We start from the raw sequence: 19,071 nt of genomic DNA, 5'->3' as shown, positions 1-19,071 counted from the left end.
CAGCTTCCTGTCAGGACCATGTTAGAGATTCCAAGAACTATGGTATCAAGTACACCTCATTAAATGTAGGGACTGGATGGAGCTTTCTGCAGAGAAGCCCTGCCAGGCACTCCTGGGCTTGGAGGGCTGGGTTTATTAGTGATGTCTGCCCCGAGTTCAGAGGGGAGAGTGGAACAACTGCATGTTTGCCAGATCAGGACCAGGTCATCTCTAATGGCCCCTCCAGCCGGTGATGGGGGCATGGACACCACATGTTCATGGAGGTTGGGACTCTGGGACCTGCCTAGTGCTGTGGGTTGAAGGAGGGACCCTGATCTGGGTTCCAGGCTTGGCTCAGTTTATAACCTGTTTTGTGACTCTGAGAAAGACATTCATTTTCTCTAGGGTCTCCATTTCCTCTAACTACAAAATGAATAGAGGCCTCCTGCTACACAGCTGACCCCTTGGTGTTCTGAGAGGTGGTCAGGAATGTCTGGGGGCTACTTGCTACATTCCCACCAGCTGGAGCAACATACGTAGGAGAGAAATCTTGGGCCAGCCCGCCCACACCATTAGCCAATACACATACCTGTGGTCACCTGTGGGGCCAGAGAGAAGGGGGGAGTGGTTCTAATGCAGCAGAAGTGCCCTGTATCTGGGGAGAGGCAGACGTGCATAGAAAGTACTTGGAAACAGAGCAACGTGCTCTCCCTCAGGGTCACCCATGGGCAGAGTCCCTGATCTGTGTGTTATAATAACAGTGACAACCACACGTCAGGGAGCATGTGTTCATCAGCTACAATCACAAGGCACTGTTATGACACAGGGGACATGTCAGGGAACAAAACAGACGAGATCCCTGCCTAGTGGGGCTCCCTCTCCGGTGGATGAGGAAGAGAGCTAATCTTTAGGGACCGCGGTCCAGATTTATGCATGTTAACTGTGTACCCTTCAGACCAGTTCAGTGGTGTAGTACACCCATTTGCCCTATTCACAGGTGAGTAAACTGAGTCTCTAAGAGGGAAAGATCATAAGGCTAGTAAGTGGCAGCACTCTGCTTTGCTTACAGCCTCATCATACTTTCAAGAACTGTGCACACTCCCCCTTGTCTCCCTCCCTATTTTCCAGGGCTCCTGAATGCTGCCTTAGGTCACCACTCACTACTATGTACTGCAGAAATAGTAATTACGATGACCTCTGTTATTCATGGACCAACTTCCTCAGCCAGGGCTGGGTTGGGCTCTCCACTGACATTTCCTCATTTAGTGCCCCCAGCAGCTCTTCTAAGGTAGAGGATATTCTAGTGCTCGTTTTCATGGTTGAAAGGAAAAAAACAGGGCTCAGAGAGGTTATGACATTTATCTGCTGTCACACCACCAACAAGGAAAACTTCTGGGATGCACACCCAAGGATGACCTAAGAGCAAGCTTATTGTACTATTACAAATAAAAAGCACGGATTACTGGGTGGGGACATTTTAATTAATCAGCATTAAAAATGCTTATGCAAGCTCTAATAAATATTTATTGCAAATCCACTCTGTGTCAGAGCCTGGGCATGAAGCCAGTGGTTTTGGCCCTTATGGCTTCAGAGAGGGGGCGGTTATCACTGTGCCCAAGGAGTTGGTGGAATTCATGCTCAAAACAAGAGTGTGGGGTGCCCAGGCAAGTGGGTATGTAGCAAGTATCCCTTAGATGTTCCTGACCACCTCTCAGAGCCCCAAGGAGTCAGCCATGTAGCAGGGAACCTCTGTTCATTTTGTAGTTAGAAGCAACTAAGACCTTTGGAGAAAATGAACATGTTACTCAAAGTCACAAAGCAGGTTATTTACTGGCCAAGACTGGAACCTAGATAAGGGTCTTCATCTCCTTCTCCCAGCACCAGGCAGGTCCCAGAGTCCCACCCTCCATGAACGTGTGGTGTTTGTGTGCCCATTGCTGGCTAAAGGGCCTCTTGGATATGACCTGGGCCAACACAGGTCATATGACAGTGGCAGACACACAATGCCTCCACTCTCCCCTCCTGAACTTGTGGCAGACATCACTAATCAATCCTTCCCTCCAAGTTCAGGAGCTGCCAACGAGGGCTTCTTAACATAAAGTGAAAGTGAAGTCGCTCAGTCGTGTCTGACTCTTCGCGACCTGTGGACTGTAGCCCACCAAGCTCCTCCGTCCATGGGATTCTCCAGGCAAGAATACCGGAGTGGGTTGCCATTTCCTTCTCCAGCAGATCTTCCCGACCTAGGGATCGAACCCAGGTCTCCCACCCTGCAGGCTTCTTAACATAAAGCCCCATCCAATCCCTATATTCAATCAGATCGTATTTGAGACCATAGTACTGTCTCTGCTATCTTAGCCCCAGAAGGGAAACTTAGGTTTAAGAGGAAGCACATCTGCCAAGAGCTATACACAATCACCCAAGGGAGCCAGAATTTGTGGAGACTTGTATACTGGAGACCTGAGCCTATTTTATCTCATTCAGTCTTTATTGCACACAAAAATAAGAAATGCAGTCAGTGAAGTTGCTCAGTCGTGTCTGACTCTTTGTGATCCCATGGACTGTAACCTCCATCCTCCTCCATCCATGGAATTTTCCAGGCAAGAGTACTGGCGTGGGTTGCCATTTCCTTCTCCAGAGGATCTCCCCGACCTGGGGATCGAACCCAGGTCCCCTGCATTGCAGGCAGAAGCTTTACCGTCTGAGCTACCAGGGAAGCCCAAGAAATGCAGTAGTCATTGCTTAAGATTAAGCGTACTGAGGGCTTTATTTTCTCACCTAGTCTCTTCCATAATCCTCTGGGGTTAGACCACATATAGATGGGAGACTTAAGGTGGAAGGGAGTGAAGTGACCAGACAACAGGAGCAACTGACATCATCATTTCATCACTGGTGTCACTGCATATCAGGTACCTACTTCAAGCTCAGCCCTTCATACACATTATCCCACCACATCCTCACCACACACCTGGAAGAGAATCCCATCTTTAGTCCCATTTCACACACAGGGGACCTGAGGCTCAGGGAGATGAAGCTCCTTGTCCAGGCTGCACAGCCAGTAACAGGAGGAGAGGATTCAAACTCAGCTTGCCCAGCACTAGAGCCGGGGTATGAGCAGCAGCCCTTTGGTACCCTTTTAATTTCCATTTGCCACCAGGATCCAAACACAAGTTGATTACCTATTTTACCAGCTGAAGCCTGGGGCCAACACCAGGTCTGAGCTCACTATATCACACTCAGTCCCCTGGGCTGTGTCCTGAGCAGGGACAACTCTCTGCACAGGGTTTCTGCACAGCCCTCAGCTCTGTGCCCACAACCAGGAGAAGAGGGGCCTCAGATATTTGCAGAACTGGGCACAGACAGTCTGGGAGGGTGGTCTGTTGACGGGCCCTAGGCTCTGCTGGATAGGGTTCTCCATGACCCAGGCTTAGGCTTGGGCACCTGCCCTGTGCTTTGATGGTGGGACCAGAGTCAGGGTGAGGAAAGCTAACTCCCAAAACCTCTGGACCTACCCCTACATTCTCCTGGCTGCTATCATGTCCAGGACAGGGTTCCAGGTTTCTACTGAGATGCAGGTGGGCAAATGGAGGAGATGACCCTGGGTGACTAGCAGGTGCTCCCAACCTAATGCCAAGTGGGCATGCGTTTGCACTTCCCAGACGAGGTGATCCAGGTTGACAGGGGCCCAATGCACCAGGCATTACAACCAACTCAAACAGCAGAGGTCAAAGAATAAACAGGGTATTCAAGTCCAAGGACCCACCAGCTGGCCTCAATGTGATGTGTGTGAAATGTCCTTCCCTGGGGACCCAAATGCTGGGCCCTGAGACCTGGGCCAGTCACCTCCTTTCCCTAAACCTCTGTTTCCTCAACCGGAAAGTTGGGCTTTCTGAACCTCCTCACGGAGTTGTCCTGAGCACCAGTTGGGAAAGTGGACCTGCAGTGCCAAGCCCAGGCCCTGGCACTCACCTGCCCCTACTGGGAGCTGGGCATCATGGCTGATGAATGCCACTTACTGCTGCCCCCAGAGGACAAAAAAAGCTGGCTTTGTTCTGGGTGTGGTCTGTGATGAAAACTGGCCAGTGCCAGCCAGTGTGGCTCCAGGAGTCCATGGCCAGGTGGATGTGGGTCTTGGGAGGACAGGCTGGTGAGAAAAGGAAAGAGGCAGGAAGCCTGAGGGAACCATATACCCATGGGGCAGCCAGACTCAGGGAGGAAAAAAAAGCTAGGAGCAAGAGTCATACAAATGTGCCACAATGATCTTCAATTGAGAGACCAAGGAAATTTTGAATCATGGCTCACAGTCACATCAAGTCACACAGGATATTAGCGGTCATCTGGTCAAATTACCAAGCATCTCTAAGGATGGGACCCTCACCACCTTATCAGGGAGTGGATGGCCTTATAAGATGCTACAGAGATGCTTGGAGCATTCTAGAGCCAGGACAGGGTCTTGGGACCCACATGAGAGGAAAGCCCTAGAGGAAAGGGTGGTAACAGCTTGCTGAGGGCAGAGAACAAGGGGAAAAGTCAAATGATAATGATCTGCTGTGACAGAAGCCAGCAAGAAGCTGAGCTCGGGGAAGATGGGGAGGGACCACCTCAGGTGAGCCGTCACAGAGATTGCGAGGGGATGTCGAGAGCCAGGGACAGCTAAGCAGGCGAGTTCTGGGAAAAGGGAATGGTTTGTGTAGAGGTCAAAGTCAGAAAGGGACATCTTTCTGGAACAGAAGGAAGACAATAAGACCATGGAAGGAGAGGCAGATGAGTCTGGGGTGGCAGTGAACAGTGCCACAAGGCCATGATAAGGATGTTGTTTTGAAGCTGAGTGCTTCGACCTCTGGCCACTGCACTGAGAGTAGATGTGTTGGGGGCAAGTGTGCATAGGAATCCTGCATACATGAGGGTATATATGGAGGCAGATTTTGTTCACTCACAGGAGTAACTCTACTGACTAAATGGAGTAGGCAGACAGCGGTGGGTGGTCCTGAACTGAAAACATTTGCTCCAAAGCTGGCTCCACTGTGAGGGATTTTATGGAGAGCACTCAGACATAAGAGAAGGTTTGGGAAGAATGACCTCACTGGTCACCAACCCTGACTCTGTGGGCCACAATTCTAGCCCCATATCTATCCCTGTCTTACTGGGGGACCTCAAGCTGGTTTCCAAATACTGATCGAATAGTATCATAATTTCCCTCTGAGCCTGCGTTTCCAAATCCTGATGGACTGAAGCTGGATGATCACCATAAGTCCTTCTACCAGAACATTCTCCACTTCATCCATTCTCGGTCTTTATCCCAGCCCCCACTTACAATGGCTGCCTTCTTGGCAGCACAAGAACATGCTCTTAGTCTTGGCACAAAGTCCTCTCCATATCCACTTATTCCTATTCAATCATCCTGGGTGACCTTTGCTTCGGAAGTCTCTCTCTATTCACTCTGGACAGGGGTTATTTTCATTGGAGTCTCCTTGGATGGCTCTGGATGCAGGGCTTGTTTCCAGGGGCAGCCTCCCACCCCACTGCCATCGGGAGATATAAGGGCCTCAGCACCCAGCGGAATTCAGGAGGCTGTGCAGGGGAGCAAGGACTCTGTAAGTACTTTCCTCCAAACCTGTGACTGGCGGGCTTTCCACCTAATGTCACCCCACCTAAGGCCTTCAGAAGGCTTTGGGGGCTGGAGGCAGAGGGATCGGTCTAACTCAATTATCTTGACTAGCGTCAATTGAAAAATGGATTCAACTAGGAGAAGTGCCAAACTGACATGAAAAGCTGACTCATGATGTGGTGTCCGTTTATGTGTTCATACTTTTATTCAGCTAACTTTATTTTGTTGTGTTGAGCGAGGAGCAGGGTTTTTACTATGTGTAATGAATTCAATAGTGATATAAGTCACAATCCCTCCTCTAAGGGGTGCACAGCCTGATGGGAAAGGCAGCCAAGTCTTCCCTAACTGGTACCCAGGATGTGGTCAGACAATGAAGGCAGCAAGATGGTGGAGTGGGGGCCCCTAACCTAGACGCTGGGGAGAGTCTAGAGTGATCTTCCTAGAGGACATGATATCTTACTGAATTTGCAGAGTCAGTAGGAAGTGACTCAGGTAAAAATGAAAAGAAGAGAGAAATGTTCCAGGCAGAGAAGCCAGCATGTGGTAAAGAGCTCTGACCTGGAGTCAGGCATCATTTTTCAAATAGTAGCTCTTTCATTCACTAGTCGTTTATCTCTGGGCGAGTTGCTCTAGCTTTCTGACCTGGTTTGCCCATCTGAAAGAGAGGAGACAACCCAAGCACTGCTGAGTGTAAGAGTCAAAGGTGCTCATCCAAGATCCCGTTTCCCTATGGATAATTCTCACTCCTGTTCCTCCCATGACTGTCCAGGTGTCAGGACAAGATGGTTCAGCTTTGGAAACTTGTTCTCTTGTGCGGCCTGCTCGCTGGGACCTCAGAATCTCTTCTTGACATTCGTGGCAACGATGTTCTGAGGAGGCTGATATCTGGTCTTGAGAGAGGACTTGGTACCTTTGACAGTACAATTGAAAGTGAGTTAACAACAGGGACGGTCAGTGGCGCCTGGGAGCTTCCTGCTAAATACTGTGCCTATATCACCAGAGGCTGTAGCAGGGCCTCTCTTTATCGGTTGTTTACTAAGAGAGATGACTAATTGGTGCCTGGGTCATTGTTTATTATTTTTCTAGAAACAAGCAAAGATTAACTGAATATCACTTTACATCTTCAGTTCAGTTCAGTTCAGTCGCTCAGTCGTGTCCGACTCTTTGCGACCCCGTGAACTGCAGCATGCCAGGCCTCCCTGTCCATCACCAACTCCCGGAGTTTACACAAACTCATGTCCATTGAGTCGGTGATGCCATCTTCTATCACAGTAAACTTTCCTAATATGTTCATAGGATAAATTCTTAAAAGTGACATTTCAAAAGTTCAAAACTATGCATATTTTAAGTTACAGCAGATATTGACAAATAATAATACCCGATGCTAACATTTTCTCCAATAGCCTATGAGAGTACCTTTTTTTCTACTTCCCTGACAGCACTGGTTTGAACAACTGAATTTTTTGCCAGTCTCACAGATGAAAGGTTAGAATTCATGTCAGTTAACTTTTCTCTAATTCTGAAAGAATTCATTCATTTTTTTCATAATTTCATAATTATGGCTAATTACTTAAATATTTTACTTATATTTATACCATATTCTTTTGCTGGGCCATTCAATTTACTTAGTACTTTGTATTAACTAATTGGAAAAGGATTCCTACCTAGCCTAGATAGCTGTAAAATTACCTACCTTTCTAATTAATCACATTTCCTTGTAATTCTGATTTCTTGAAAACACTTGGCCTTCTTTTCAATTTCTGGAAACATTCCCAGCACCCTGACAAACATGCTTTATAGGAGAAACTAATTTCTGCATATGACAGCCTTTCAAACCTTGCCAGGGCTTGGGCAAATGTCAAAGATATAGGAGGGACCCGCTTTCCAGTTTCAGTGCTGACAAAACTGAGCTCAGAAGCAGAAGTGTCTGGATTATCTATAGGACCAGACGGAGTTTCCGCCTCTGTTTCCATCATTATAATTAGGTAGATATTGTCCATTGCAGAGCCAATCTGGAGTACTCTGATTACATATCCTTTCCTGTAGCCTTTTGTGTGGTTTTTTCTGAGCTCGTTGCTGCCTTCCTGTTTCTCATTTGAATTCCTTTCTACACGTATATTCTGAACTCTTTTCAACTGTGCCATTCTACATCTGCCATGCCACTTCCTCTGTCAAATCCCTCTTTTCTCTGAAAGACCCTCTGTTAGGACTCTGTCCTCCTGCTCCTGAATGAATCACTGCTTTCTAGGCCTGTTATCCAGGGCTCCTACTTGCCACTTTAATAATTTAGAGCCATGTTTTTTCTTTGACTCTACATTTTCCATTTCTTATTTTATTCTCAGTTTATTCTGTTTGTATGAGCATCTCCTTAATCTTCACTACTAGAAGCTGATGTGCAATCAATATCTATTGCCTGCTCAATAGTGGATTGATTGCTTTGTTGAAATGATGAGCATATATTAGCATGAAGGTAGCATACCAGGAACAAGGTCTCCTAGCTGTGTGACTTTGGTCCATTTCTTAATCTTTTGATCCTTTATTTCCTCATCTGAAAGTGCAGATAATAGTAATATCTATTTTATGGAGGTGTTATAAGATGAAATAACATAGGCAAGTAGTCTCGTTTAGTGCCTGTTGCCCAGGAGCTGCTTCTTAAGTTGTATACTACGCTAAATGGAGATTGCTTTTGCAGTTATCTTTCAGAATTTGAAGACTGAATTGGAATCCAGGTGTTTGAACGATGTTGTGGAGGAGACCCAGCAAACTGAGAATTCGTTGGAAGGACTCATTTCTAGAATTTTTCAAGTAGTGAACAGGCTTACAGGGTGAGTTGATGCTTCATGTTGGAGATCTTTGTTCCCAGAAAAGAGAATACATATCTCTGGGGAGGTAAGTTTAATATAAAAGAAAGAAAGATGAATAAACCTTGTGTGTTCTTGCAGAGCAGAAGCAGTCTGAGGCAAGCTCTACCAGAGCCTGGGAAAATTAGAGTCAGGGCTGCAGGGCCTGTGAGCATCTCATGGGTCTGGACCCTCCCATTCTGTGATTTCAGAGTCAGGGTGAAGGTTCTCTTCTCTCTCACCTCTATCTGTTTGCTGATGCCTAAAGTTCCTTTTTTAAGGAATAAGACTTTTCTTCTCTGAATATAGCTGCGTATAAAAGTCTGAATGGCCTCAGCAGAGAGAAAACTAGAATTCACACCACAGAGGTGGCTCCACACATAATGTCTTAAAGTCAGGCAGTTCTGGGTTGAAAATCTGTCTCTGCATAAAAAGAATGAAATAAGGCTATCTGCAGCAACAAAAAGATGGACATAGAGGTTATCATACTAAATGAAGTAAGTCAGACAAAGGAAAAACAAGTACCATATGATACCACTTATATGTGGAATCTAAAATATGATACAAAAGATCTTATATAAAACAGACTCGTGGACATAAAAACAAACTCATGGTTACCAGAAGGGAAAGCAATGTGGGGGAGAAATTAGGAGTTTGGCATTAACCTTGCTAAGTTGCTTCAGTCATGTCCAACTCCTTACAACCCTATGGACCATAGCCCGCCAGGCTCCTCTGTCCACAGGACTGTGCAGGCAAGAATCCTGGAATGGGCTGCCATTTCCTACTCCAGGCATTAACATATACACACTACTCTATATACAGTAAACAACCAACAGGGACCGACTATATAGCACAGGGAACCATACTCAGTATTTTGTAATAACCTATAAGGGAAAAGAACCTGAAATAAAATTACCTCTATAAATATACGTAGCTCTATCTGAATCACTCTGCTGCCCACCTGAAACTAACACAACATTCTAAAGCAACTATACGCCAATTAAAAAAAAATTCTGGCTCTGCCTCACGTTCACTCTTGGCGTTGTGAGGGAAATCACAGCCGTTTGAGCCTCAGTCTGCCGCGCCATCCATCCAGGGGTTGGAAAGAATCCAACCCCTGAGCAGGGCTCTCATGAAGACCAAAGCAGGCAAGGTCCATGAGGCTCAAAACTCAGCACAACGCTGGCAGAGAAGAGCCCAGCAAAGGTGGTCAGCAGGAGTGACAGGTGTGAACTGTGGTTTTTACACAGGGTGAGAATCAGGAACGTCCAGGTCCCGGATATCACATTCGAAGCGACTTCTGAAAACAGCGCTGACGTGTCGATCCCCATCACCGCTGACGTCACCGTGAGCCTGTGAGTAGCCTTGGCATCTGAGGGTTGGGAGAGGCAGTGAGGTATGGCCAATAGGTCCAATCTGGAATCAGGCACTTTTCCACCCTGCTGCCTTGGTCTCCCAATCAGTAAAATAAGGAGGCCTTTGCAACTCCTAAATCCTAACCTTTAAATTGTTCTAAGAAACATTGCCCAGAATGAAATCTTTTTTAAAAAATCCTCCATTTTTTTTTTGGAATATTTTTTGGAATATATTTTTTTGGAAATATATTTCCAAAATCATAAAACTTAATCTAATGATAAAAGTTGAAAATTTGAGAAGACATGAACATTTTTAACACTTCAGCAAAGTTTCCTCTAGCATCATTTTTTCCTCTCAAGATTCTCTTTAAGTAGCAGTGACCAGTATGGGCCATATAGTAGTGTACAGGTCGTAATGAAGGGCATGAGAAAATTATATGGAAACTATAATTTCCAAGTATTTTAATTACTTTATAAATAGAAAGAGAAAGGAAAATGCAGATGTGTAGAAGAGTCTTTATAAATTAAGTGCACTGTGATTTCATCATTTAACTATCATATGAGATCTTGGAATAGTTACTTAACCTCTCTATACCAAACGTTTCCTCACGCTGAAAGTAGAGATAATGATAGTGTTTCTCTCTCATGGTTCTGCGCTCAAGATTAACAGCCTTAATCGAGGTGAAATAGTTTTGTGAAATACTAACACAGGGTTTGTGCTCAAGAAATGTAAACTATTATTTTTATTTTATTTATTGGTGTGATACTGTATAGAAATTTCATACAAGCCAAACCCATGTGGCCAGGAGAAGTAATACCTAAAGTAAGAATGCAGGTTCCATAAAACATTTACACACTCTTGACTTTATCCATAGACATCCCATGCAATGGCCATCTAGAGAGAGAGACTCATGTGGGCAATGTGAAGAGACTTCACCTCTGTTCACTGTGAATCTTATTCCCTGTAGGCCTCTGTTGGGTGAGATTGTCAAACTGGACCTCAATGTGGACCTCCAAACTAGTGTCAGCATTGAAACAGATGCTGAGACTGGTGACTCCAGGGTGGTCGTGGGAGAATGCCCCAACAACCCAGAAAGCATCTCACTCACGGTGCTACACAGGTGAGGCCCACACATCTCAGCAGAGCAAGGAATTCCAGAGGAGCTGGGACCCATAATTTCAGCTTTATTTCTAACCTTGGAAGGAGCAGAGTATGGTTAAAAAAAAAAAAAAAAGGAGAGAGTTCAGGCTCTGGAGTCAAGCTAGCTTTGCCACTCACTTGCTGCTGCTAAGTCGCTTCAGTCGTGTCCGACTCTGTGCGACCCCATAGACGGCAGCCCACCAGGCTCCCCCGTCCCTGGGATTCTCCAGGCAAGAACACTGGAGTGGGTTGCCATTTCCTTCGCCACTCACGTGGGTCTTTGTAATCAATTTAGCCTATAGAAGCTTCAGGGATCACATCTGTATACTAAAGTTGGCAACATTACCTAACTCATAGGCTACTATGTTGACCAAATGAGAAAATGCAAGTGTTTAGCATACTCAGAGAATATATGGCCAAGCACATACTAAGCTTTCAGTAATAATAATATCCATCCTGATTTTCTGTCACTTGGTTCTTCCCATTACTAAGACAGGAGTGTCAACCTCTCAAACCATTTCTATGAATTTGTGTATTTCACCTTTCAGCTTTATTTGTTTTGCTTCCTGGTTTTTGATACTCTTTGCATGCACATTTAGCATTGTTATATCTACTTGAAGAACTGACCCTTCTCTTATTATATACTGTCCTTCAAAAAATAATAATGATAATATACTGTGTTTACCTTCTTGCCTCTAGTTAAGAGTGGGCAAGAAGAGTAATCTCTGCCTTGGGCTCTAATTTCAGACTGCCCTAATCATCTTCCACTCAATGGAAGATTCCCAAAATGAGATGGTGAAAAATTAATTCTCTCCATTTAAATCACTGCTCTCCAGTAACCAACAAAATCTAGATCTTAAACTGTGTGCTTGAAAGAGCAGGCTTAGTCCAGGGGTGAAGGTAGAGAGAAAAAGGCCGATCCTGGTCCTGGCAGGGAGAGGAGAAGTGGTCTGGAAGCTGAAGACTGGGGCAGGTTGGCCTTGGCAGGTATCAAGATTGAGCCATGAGTAGAGGTCAGTCCATCCTGCTCTAAGAAGGGGTCTGATCATAGATTGCCTAGAAACCCTCCAAAACCAAAGATAGGCTCTGCAGCCTACCATCACTTGGAAAGACTGTAAGTCCAAATGCCTGAGCTCTGCTGGACACTGCCCAGCCTCCAGCACCAAGGAAATCATATCCTTCTGGGTCTCAGTGACCGTATCTCTGAAATGGCATTCCACTCTGCTGCTCCAAACCCTCAGGGGGCCTTTCTCTCCACTTTGGGTGGAATCTCAGGCCTTCCCAGGGCCATCTAGGCTCTGCCTGATCGGGGTCCACCCTCATATCACTGTGCTCTCCCTCTTGGCCACTCTGCCCTAAACACGCTAGTTTTGCTCTGAGTCTCAGAAAAACTCCTTCCACTCAAGATCTCTGATGGGCTGCTCTGGCACCTAGAACACCTATCCCCCACCCCATCTCTATGTACATCTCATCATTCAGGGTCTAAAACTAGGTTCCTCCTATTTTCTCTTTCCAGATCTACTCTCCCCCTTCTGAATACCTGTCACAAGTTGTCATTATATATTCAATCATATGTTTACTTCATTTATTCTTCCGGCCAAAAATGTGTGGAGCAGCTGCTCCACGTGAGGCAGCCGCCATTCTGAGCTCTGAGGAATTTGTTGGTGACTGCAGGCAAGGAGCTTGTTCTCGTGGAGCTTAGTCTCTTGAGGGGAAGGCAGACAGGAGAGCATTCAGTACAGCAATAAAGGGCTCACACGGGGAATTTCAGATGGCAAAGATCCCTGAGTAGTGCAGCACGCTTAACAGAATGCTATAGTACAAAGTGTTGCAAAGTCCTTCCTTAGGCAAGCAGTCAGGGAGGGCTGCCCTCAGGTGGTGAGAGGTATGCTGAGGTAGGAAGGAGCCAGCCTTAGGGAAGCTTGTTTAATATGGGGCTGACCAAAAAATTTATTTGGGGTTCTCCATAAGATGTTACAGGAAACTCAGAACGAGCATTTTGGGCTCTAATATTTAGGTATCACAATAGAGCTGCTTGTGCTTTGTTCATCACTGTGCCCCAGTCAGGCTGGGTTCCCAGCACATTTGGTATTCTGTAAATATGTGCTGAGGAATAAATGAATGGATGGCTAGATGGATGGATGGATAAAAGAATGGATGGATGGATAGATGGATGGAAGGATGAGGTGTGTGATGAGACTCGAATGAGCTACTGGGTGGGCTGCTGGTCAACCATGGAGTTCTAAGTGATGATCCCCCTGGGTAGAGGCTCAAGTCACCTGACTTCAAGGTGCTCTACCATTCACCAACCTTTATCAATTTCCTCTCTTCTCCAGGCGCCCTGGACTGCTCAACGATGTTGTGGACTTTGGAGTCAACCTTGTAAGACAGTTGGTGTCCTCTGTAGTGCAGCACGAGGTGAGTCCCCCACTCTTGGGGCTGCAGAGTCAGGCCTGGTGGTGGCAGCTGTGACATTCCATGGGTGGGCTGTACTCTCTGGGCACCTTCCTTTCTGAGGGGCCAACTTCCCTTTGAGTTGTCAGTTGTTACCCATTTCCCCCACCCTGCTTCGCTCAGCCTGGCCTGGGGAGGAGAAGAGGGCCCAACATGAGCTGAAATCACTGGGTCCCACACTTGACCACTGGCCATACCCATGGACTGCCAGTAGGCCTTTTAGCTAATATTTTTCTTATTTCAGTACAACTTTACTTAATTTACTTAAATACCAAAACTACATACACCATAGGTCAGATCCTATGTATCATATACAAAACTGTATGTATATGTGCCCTAATTCCAAAGATTCTAGATTATTTACTCTGGAAGGGGGCTAGGAATCTGGGTTGTTGTTGTTGTTGTTGTTGTTTTTTATCCTCCAGGAGGCCCTGAGATTTACTGAACTGGAGGATCGCTGCTCAAACTGTGGGTGTCAGACCAGCAGCACTGACCTTCCCTGGGCATTTTTTAGAATGCAGACCCTTAGGTCCCACTCCAGACCTGCTGCTCATAAATGCATTTTAACAAGATCCTTGAGGAGTTGTATACACACAAAATTGTGAAAAACACTTCTCTACGGTACCCAGGGCCCCATTTGACCCTTGAGGTTTCAGAGTCCAAAGGACAAAGTTTCTAAGAGCACAGGGATCTGGGATGCTTATAGTCTAGATACTTAAGGTACTGGGATTCTAATGTTCTGAGGTTTTTAGGATTCTAGTGTCCTCTGGATCTCAGATATGGGCCTTCTAAGTTTTCATGGCTCTAGAGTTGGACACGACTGAAGCGACTTAGCAGCAGCAGCAGACTCCTAAGGGTCAGAAGTTCTGAGGCCCCAAGTAGTGAGCATGGGTGGCGGGCAGGGTGCTCATAGCAGGTAATAACCAGTCCTCTAACTTCTCCCATCTCTCTTCTCCCTCCTCACCTCCTCACCTCTTTCTTTTCTTCCCTCTTTCCATTTCTCTCTGTGTGACCCTGGCTCTGTGTGACCCTCAGCTGTGCCCACGAATCCGTGAACTCCTTGAAAGCCTGGATACAGAGTGTATTAAGAAACTCATTGGTAAGCCACAGCCTGGGGAAGCAGCTCCCTCTGCAGCCTCACAGGGGCTGGTATGCCACTCTATGCCTACAGCACCAGCAGGTCTGGCCAGGGGACCCTGGAGGAGTGTGGTTGAAGGGGTCCCTGCAGACTGAGGGTCTCTGTCGGTCTTTGAGAGCTTCAACTGCCCTCCTTTGTCCCACTGGCAGAACCTGCTGCCCAGAATGATGTGAGAAAGAGGACGGGCCAGATCTGGATCTGCTACTTAGCAACTGTGCAGTCCTGGTCAACTGGCTCCACCTCTCTGAGCTGCAGGTTCCTCCAAGGTGAAAGGAGATTATGAACACGGCTTAGCTGATGAATAGTTAAAGAAAAAGCCTAATATCCAGTAGGCATTGATGATAAACACCGCCCCTTCCATTTCCCTTCTTATGAGGAGATGTGGTTTCATCCCCAGCCTGGACCTGGGTCTCTGGCATCGCTGGGGTTGCTGGGCCTGTGGGCAACAGAAATGGGATGAGTGAAGCATCAGGGTCCTGGAGGCAGTTCTTCTAGAAAATAGCCACAGACCTAGTTCATTGGGCCATCGCCCTATGCTTCTTATATATTATCTCACTGGATCCTTGCAACGACCCTGTGGGGATGGGTAGTGTCATCATACCCATTTTACAGATGAACTAGCTGAGGCTCAGAGAGATAGAGTGACACACAAGAGGTCCCGTGGCTGTCAAGTCTGACCTGCTGGAGGGTGGCAGTCACTGGTGTCTGATTTGTAGTCAGCTCTCTAGTGCTGGAGCCTGAGAACTGCTACTAATTGTGTTCCCTCAGGTGAACCTCAGGTCACCACCCAACAGGAAATCTGAAGTGCACAGATGAGGAAACCGCTGGGATGCCCGCCTGCTGGTGAGGGCTGGGCCCAGGGCCCTGGGCTGAGAGAGGATGAGACCCCCCACAGGGGCCTGTGGAGAAGCAGAAACAAGCTTGGCTTCTCCTCTTTCTCTAGTGGTAGACTGAGCCCTGATCTCGGTCACAGACCAACTCCTGACCCTTAATCAGACACACAGATTGTGATTGATGCTTCTCCCTGACTGAGCCCAGAACAGTCAGACTGAACTTTAACTCCAGTTGTTGATTGAGCCCTGATACTGGTCACAGATAGAGACCAGATCACATCTCAGTCTGATCCCTGATCCTGATCATACACTAAGCCCTGAACCCTGGCTCCTCTGGGCCCTGATCAGTCTTTTCACATTGGCCATTTTGCTAAGGTGAGGGAGGTGGGAAGGTGAGGGGATGAATGGGGCTCAGTGCCAGATGCCAGAGAAGGACCCCAAACACAGGTGCCAGTCCCTCCCCAAGCCTCAGAGCTCCCAGGGTTTGGGGAAGGTACTCTTGCAGCCATGTCTGGTGAACCCAAGAGCAGGTGAGGGTCCTGGGGTGTCCATGCCTCACACCAGGGTCTCCTTCCAGACTGGTTCCAGGACGTGACTGAATCTCTGTACCGTCTTCCTCTGGGACGGTCGGTGCTGCCACCATCCCCCAGGAGTGACAACTGAGCCCAGTCAAAGGACACTCTCACACACTCGTGCTCACAGTCAGGACACCCTATGCTCATCACCCTCCACCCCCAGCAATAAAGAGCCTTTTCAGCACCTCCTGTGTGGTCCGTTGCATTCTTCCACTGGGATTTTGGGGGATGTGGGATATGTGCAACCAGGTAAGCAGAGACCTGGATCCGAAGTTGGAAGGGAGTTTGGGGATTATCCAGCCTCACCTCCTTGTCTTACAAGCAGGAAAACTAAGGCCCAGGATGGGCTAGAAAGTGACCTGAGGTGTCATAGAGACAGCCTCACTCTGCTTCCCTACAGCACCACCATGATGGAGGGCTGCCTTCCCCAGCACACCTGACCACATGACCTCCTCACAGCACACTTCTGCTCTTGTCCCCATTGTACAGATGAGGAAACTGAGGCTCATAGAGGACAAGTGACATACCGAGGTTACAGGGTAGCAAGTGGCAGGACTAGTATTTAAAGCCGTGGCTACGGGATCACTTGCTCAGAGCAGTGATGTCCCACCTTCCAGTACTCAGCCACCTCTCCCCAGCCACTGCAGGTCCCGATGTGTGATCTCAGGCAACTTACTAGAACCACACTTCTCTCACCTCCCCAATGGACTTAACAGGAAAACCTCCCTGTTGCACTGTTGTGATGATTGAATGAATCAATGTGTGGAAAATGCTTAAGCAGAGTCTGAGACCTGGTGAGCACAAGATGAATGTCAGCCTCAACACACTGGAATTACTGTCAAACAGTTGAGAAATCCCATATTCAATCTTTACACACTCTATCTCACTCGATTCTGATTTCTACTGAGTGATGCAGTGAATTGTTCTTGGAGTAGATGTGGCAACTGAGTCTCAGAGAGGTGAAGTGACTTCTCCAGGGCCACACAGCTGGTCAGAGGCAAAGCTGGATTCCATTTGAAGTCAGCCTTCTCCAGAGCTGGTTTTCCCCCTGCTGGCCATAGCAAAGGGATGAGAGTTTTCCTCTCAGTCTATATTTTGCGACAATCCTAACTCCCACCAACTAAGATCATGGCATCCGGTCCCATCACTTCATGGCAAATAGATGGGGAAACAGTGGGAACAGTGTCAGACTTTATTTTGGGGGGCTCCAAAATCACTGTGGATGGTGATTGCAGCCATGAAATTAAAAGACGCTTACTCCTTGGAAGGAAAGTTATGACCAACCTAGAAAGCATATTAAAAAGCAGAGACATTACTTTGTCACAAAGGTCCGTCTAGTCAAGGCTATGGTTTTTCCAGTGGTCATACTGGATGTGAGAGTTGGACTATAAAGAGAGCTGAGTACTGAAGAATTGATGCTTTTGAAGTGTGGTGTTGGAGAAGACTCTTGAGAGTCCCTTGAACTGCAAGGAGATCCAACCAGTCCATCCTAAAGGAGATCAGTCCTGGGTGTTCATTGGAAGGTCTGATGTTGAAGCAAAACTCCAATACTTTGGCCACCTGATGCGAAGAGCTGAATCATTTGCAAAGACCCTGATGCTGGGAAAGATTGAGGGAAGGAGGAGAAGAGGATGACAGAGGATGAGATGGTTGGATGGCATCACCAACTCAATGGACATGGGTTTGGGTAGACTCCGGCAGTTGGTGATGGACAGGAAAGCCTGGCGTGCTGCGGTTCATGGGGTCACAGAATCAGACATGACTGAGCAACTGAACTGAACTAACTCCCACAAAAGTGCACAAGGAGGTCTCACAATTCAGAACTTCTCTTGAGCAGTAGCCCACTTGGGTCAGTGCTGAGCCTTTGTCCAGGCTGTTCCACCAGCTGGAACATCACTCCTTCTCTCCCTCCATCTGTTTCAATCCTCAGCCCTACAACTCTGCTCAGGAGCTGTCTCCTGGTAGGTGGGGGCCACTCCTCAATGTTTCCCCAACTAAGAGACCATGTTTTCCAGCTGGTAGGTCTACCCAAGCTACCTTGTCATCATTGTCTCATACAGACAGAGGGTGCAGGAAGTGTCAGCTCTCATAATAATGGTTTACACATTTTAACAATCTTTTTTCCCCCATTTTTAGTGAGAAATAATTGACATTCATCACTATATAAATTGAAGGCATTGGTTTGATTTCTCTGTATTATGAAATGATTATGACAATAGGTTCAGCTAACATTTATCTTCTCTTATAGGTACAATAAAAAATTCAGAAAAAAAGAAAAACATTTTTTCATTGTGATGAGAACTCCTAGGATTTGCTGTCAGCAACATTCCTGTATATCATGCATCACTGTTAGCTCTAGCTGTCATGTTGTACATTACATCCCCAGTATTCATATGTTCAGAATTGTAAGTTTGTACTTTTGACCATCTTCTTCCAATTCCCTCTTCTCCTACTCTCCACCTCTGGTTATCACATCTGATTTCTTTTTCTATGAATTTGTTTTTGTTTTTAGTTTCTAATTATAAATGAGATCACACAGTATAGGTCTTTTTCTAACTTACTTTATTTAGGATAATGCCTTTAAGAGCCAGCCATGTAGTCACAAAAAGTAAGATTTCATCATTTTTAATGACTAAATAATATTCTCTCTGTGTGTGTGTATATATGTGTGTGTATATATATACATATATATAGATAGATTATATATACCATAATTTCTTTATCCATTCATCCATCAATGTATATTTAAGTGTTTCCAAGTATACTGCTATAAACATAGGGGTGCAGAGATCTTTCTGAGTCTGTGATTTCATTTATTTTGGAAGTATTTCCAGAAGTATTGATAAAATTGCTGAATCATATGGCTCTGGGCTGTTAGTTGGGAGAGTTTTCATTGCTGATTCAATCTCCTTACTAGTAATCAGTTTACTCACATTTTCTATTCTTCCCTGATTCAGTCATGGAAAATTGTATGTTTCTAAGAACTTTTCTATTTCTTTCAGGTTGTCTGGTTTGTTAAGATTATGGCTGTTCATAGTAGCCTCTTAGGATTCTTTGAATCTCTATAGAATCTCTTGTAATGTCTCCTTTTTCGCTTAAAATTTTTTTTTAATGTATTGGAGTATAATTGATTTACAGTGCTAGTTTTGCT

At 46.2% G+C, this 19,071-nt stretch overlaps 1 protein-coding gene across 1 annotated transcript; it reads left to right on the top strand.

Moving 5' to 3' along the window:
• The first annotated feature begins 5,541 nt into the window (after window positions 1-5,541).
• Window positions 5,542-16,108, top strand: LOC147360397 (short palate, lung and nasal epithelium carcinoma-associated protein 2A). Its single transcript, XM_086330895.1, has 9 exons — window positions 5,542-5,570; window positions 6,354-6,514; window positions 8,277-8,409; window positions 9,675-9,779; window positions 10,748-10,900; window positions 13,257-13,338; window positions 14,410-14,473; window positions 15,281-15,355; window positions 15,923-16,108. The coding sequence occupies exons 2-8, from the start codon at window positions 6,367-6,369 to the stop codon at window positions 15,313-15,315; spliced, it is 720 nt and encodes a 239-aa protein (XP_086187021.1). The 5' UTR covers window positions 5,542-5,570; window positions 6,354-6,366; the 3' UTR covers window positions 15,316-15,355; window positions 15,923-16,108.
• The last annotated feature ends 2,963 nt before the right edge of the window (window positions 16,109-19,071 follow it).

The sequence above is a fragment of the Bos grunniens genome, chromosome 13, assembly GCF_055505025.1.
Source record: "Bos grunniens cultivar Pamir isolate PY7600 chromosome 13, Bosgru_T2T1.0, whole genome shotgun sequence".
NCBI lineage: Eukaryota > Metazoa > Chordata > Mammalia > Artiodactyla > Bovidae > Bos > Bos grunniens.
Note: the sequence above shows the minus strand (reverse complement) of the source record. Positions and strands in the feature narration are given on the sequence as shown.

Coding starts and splice junctions, on each gene's coding strand:
- LOC147360397 (XM_086330895.1), top strand. CDS start 6,367: ATGGTTCAGCTTTGGAAACTTGTTCTCTTGTGCGGCCTGCTCGCTGGG. Junction 6,515..8,276: donor CTTTGACAGTACAATTGAAA/GTGAGTTAACAA, acceptor TTGCTTTTGCAG/TTATCTTTCAGAATTTGAAG. Junction 13,339..14,409: donor CCTCTGTAGTGCAGCACGAG/GTGAGTCCCCCA, acceptor TGTGACCCTCAG/CTGTGCCCACGAATCCGTGA.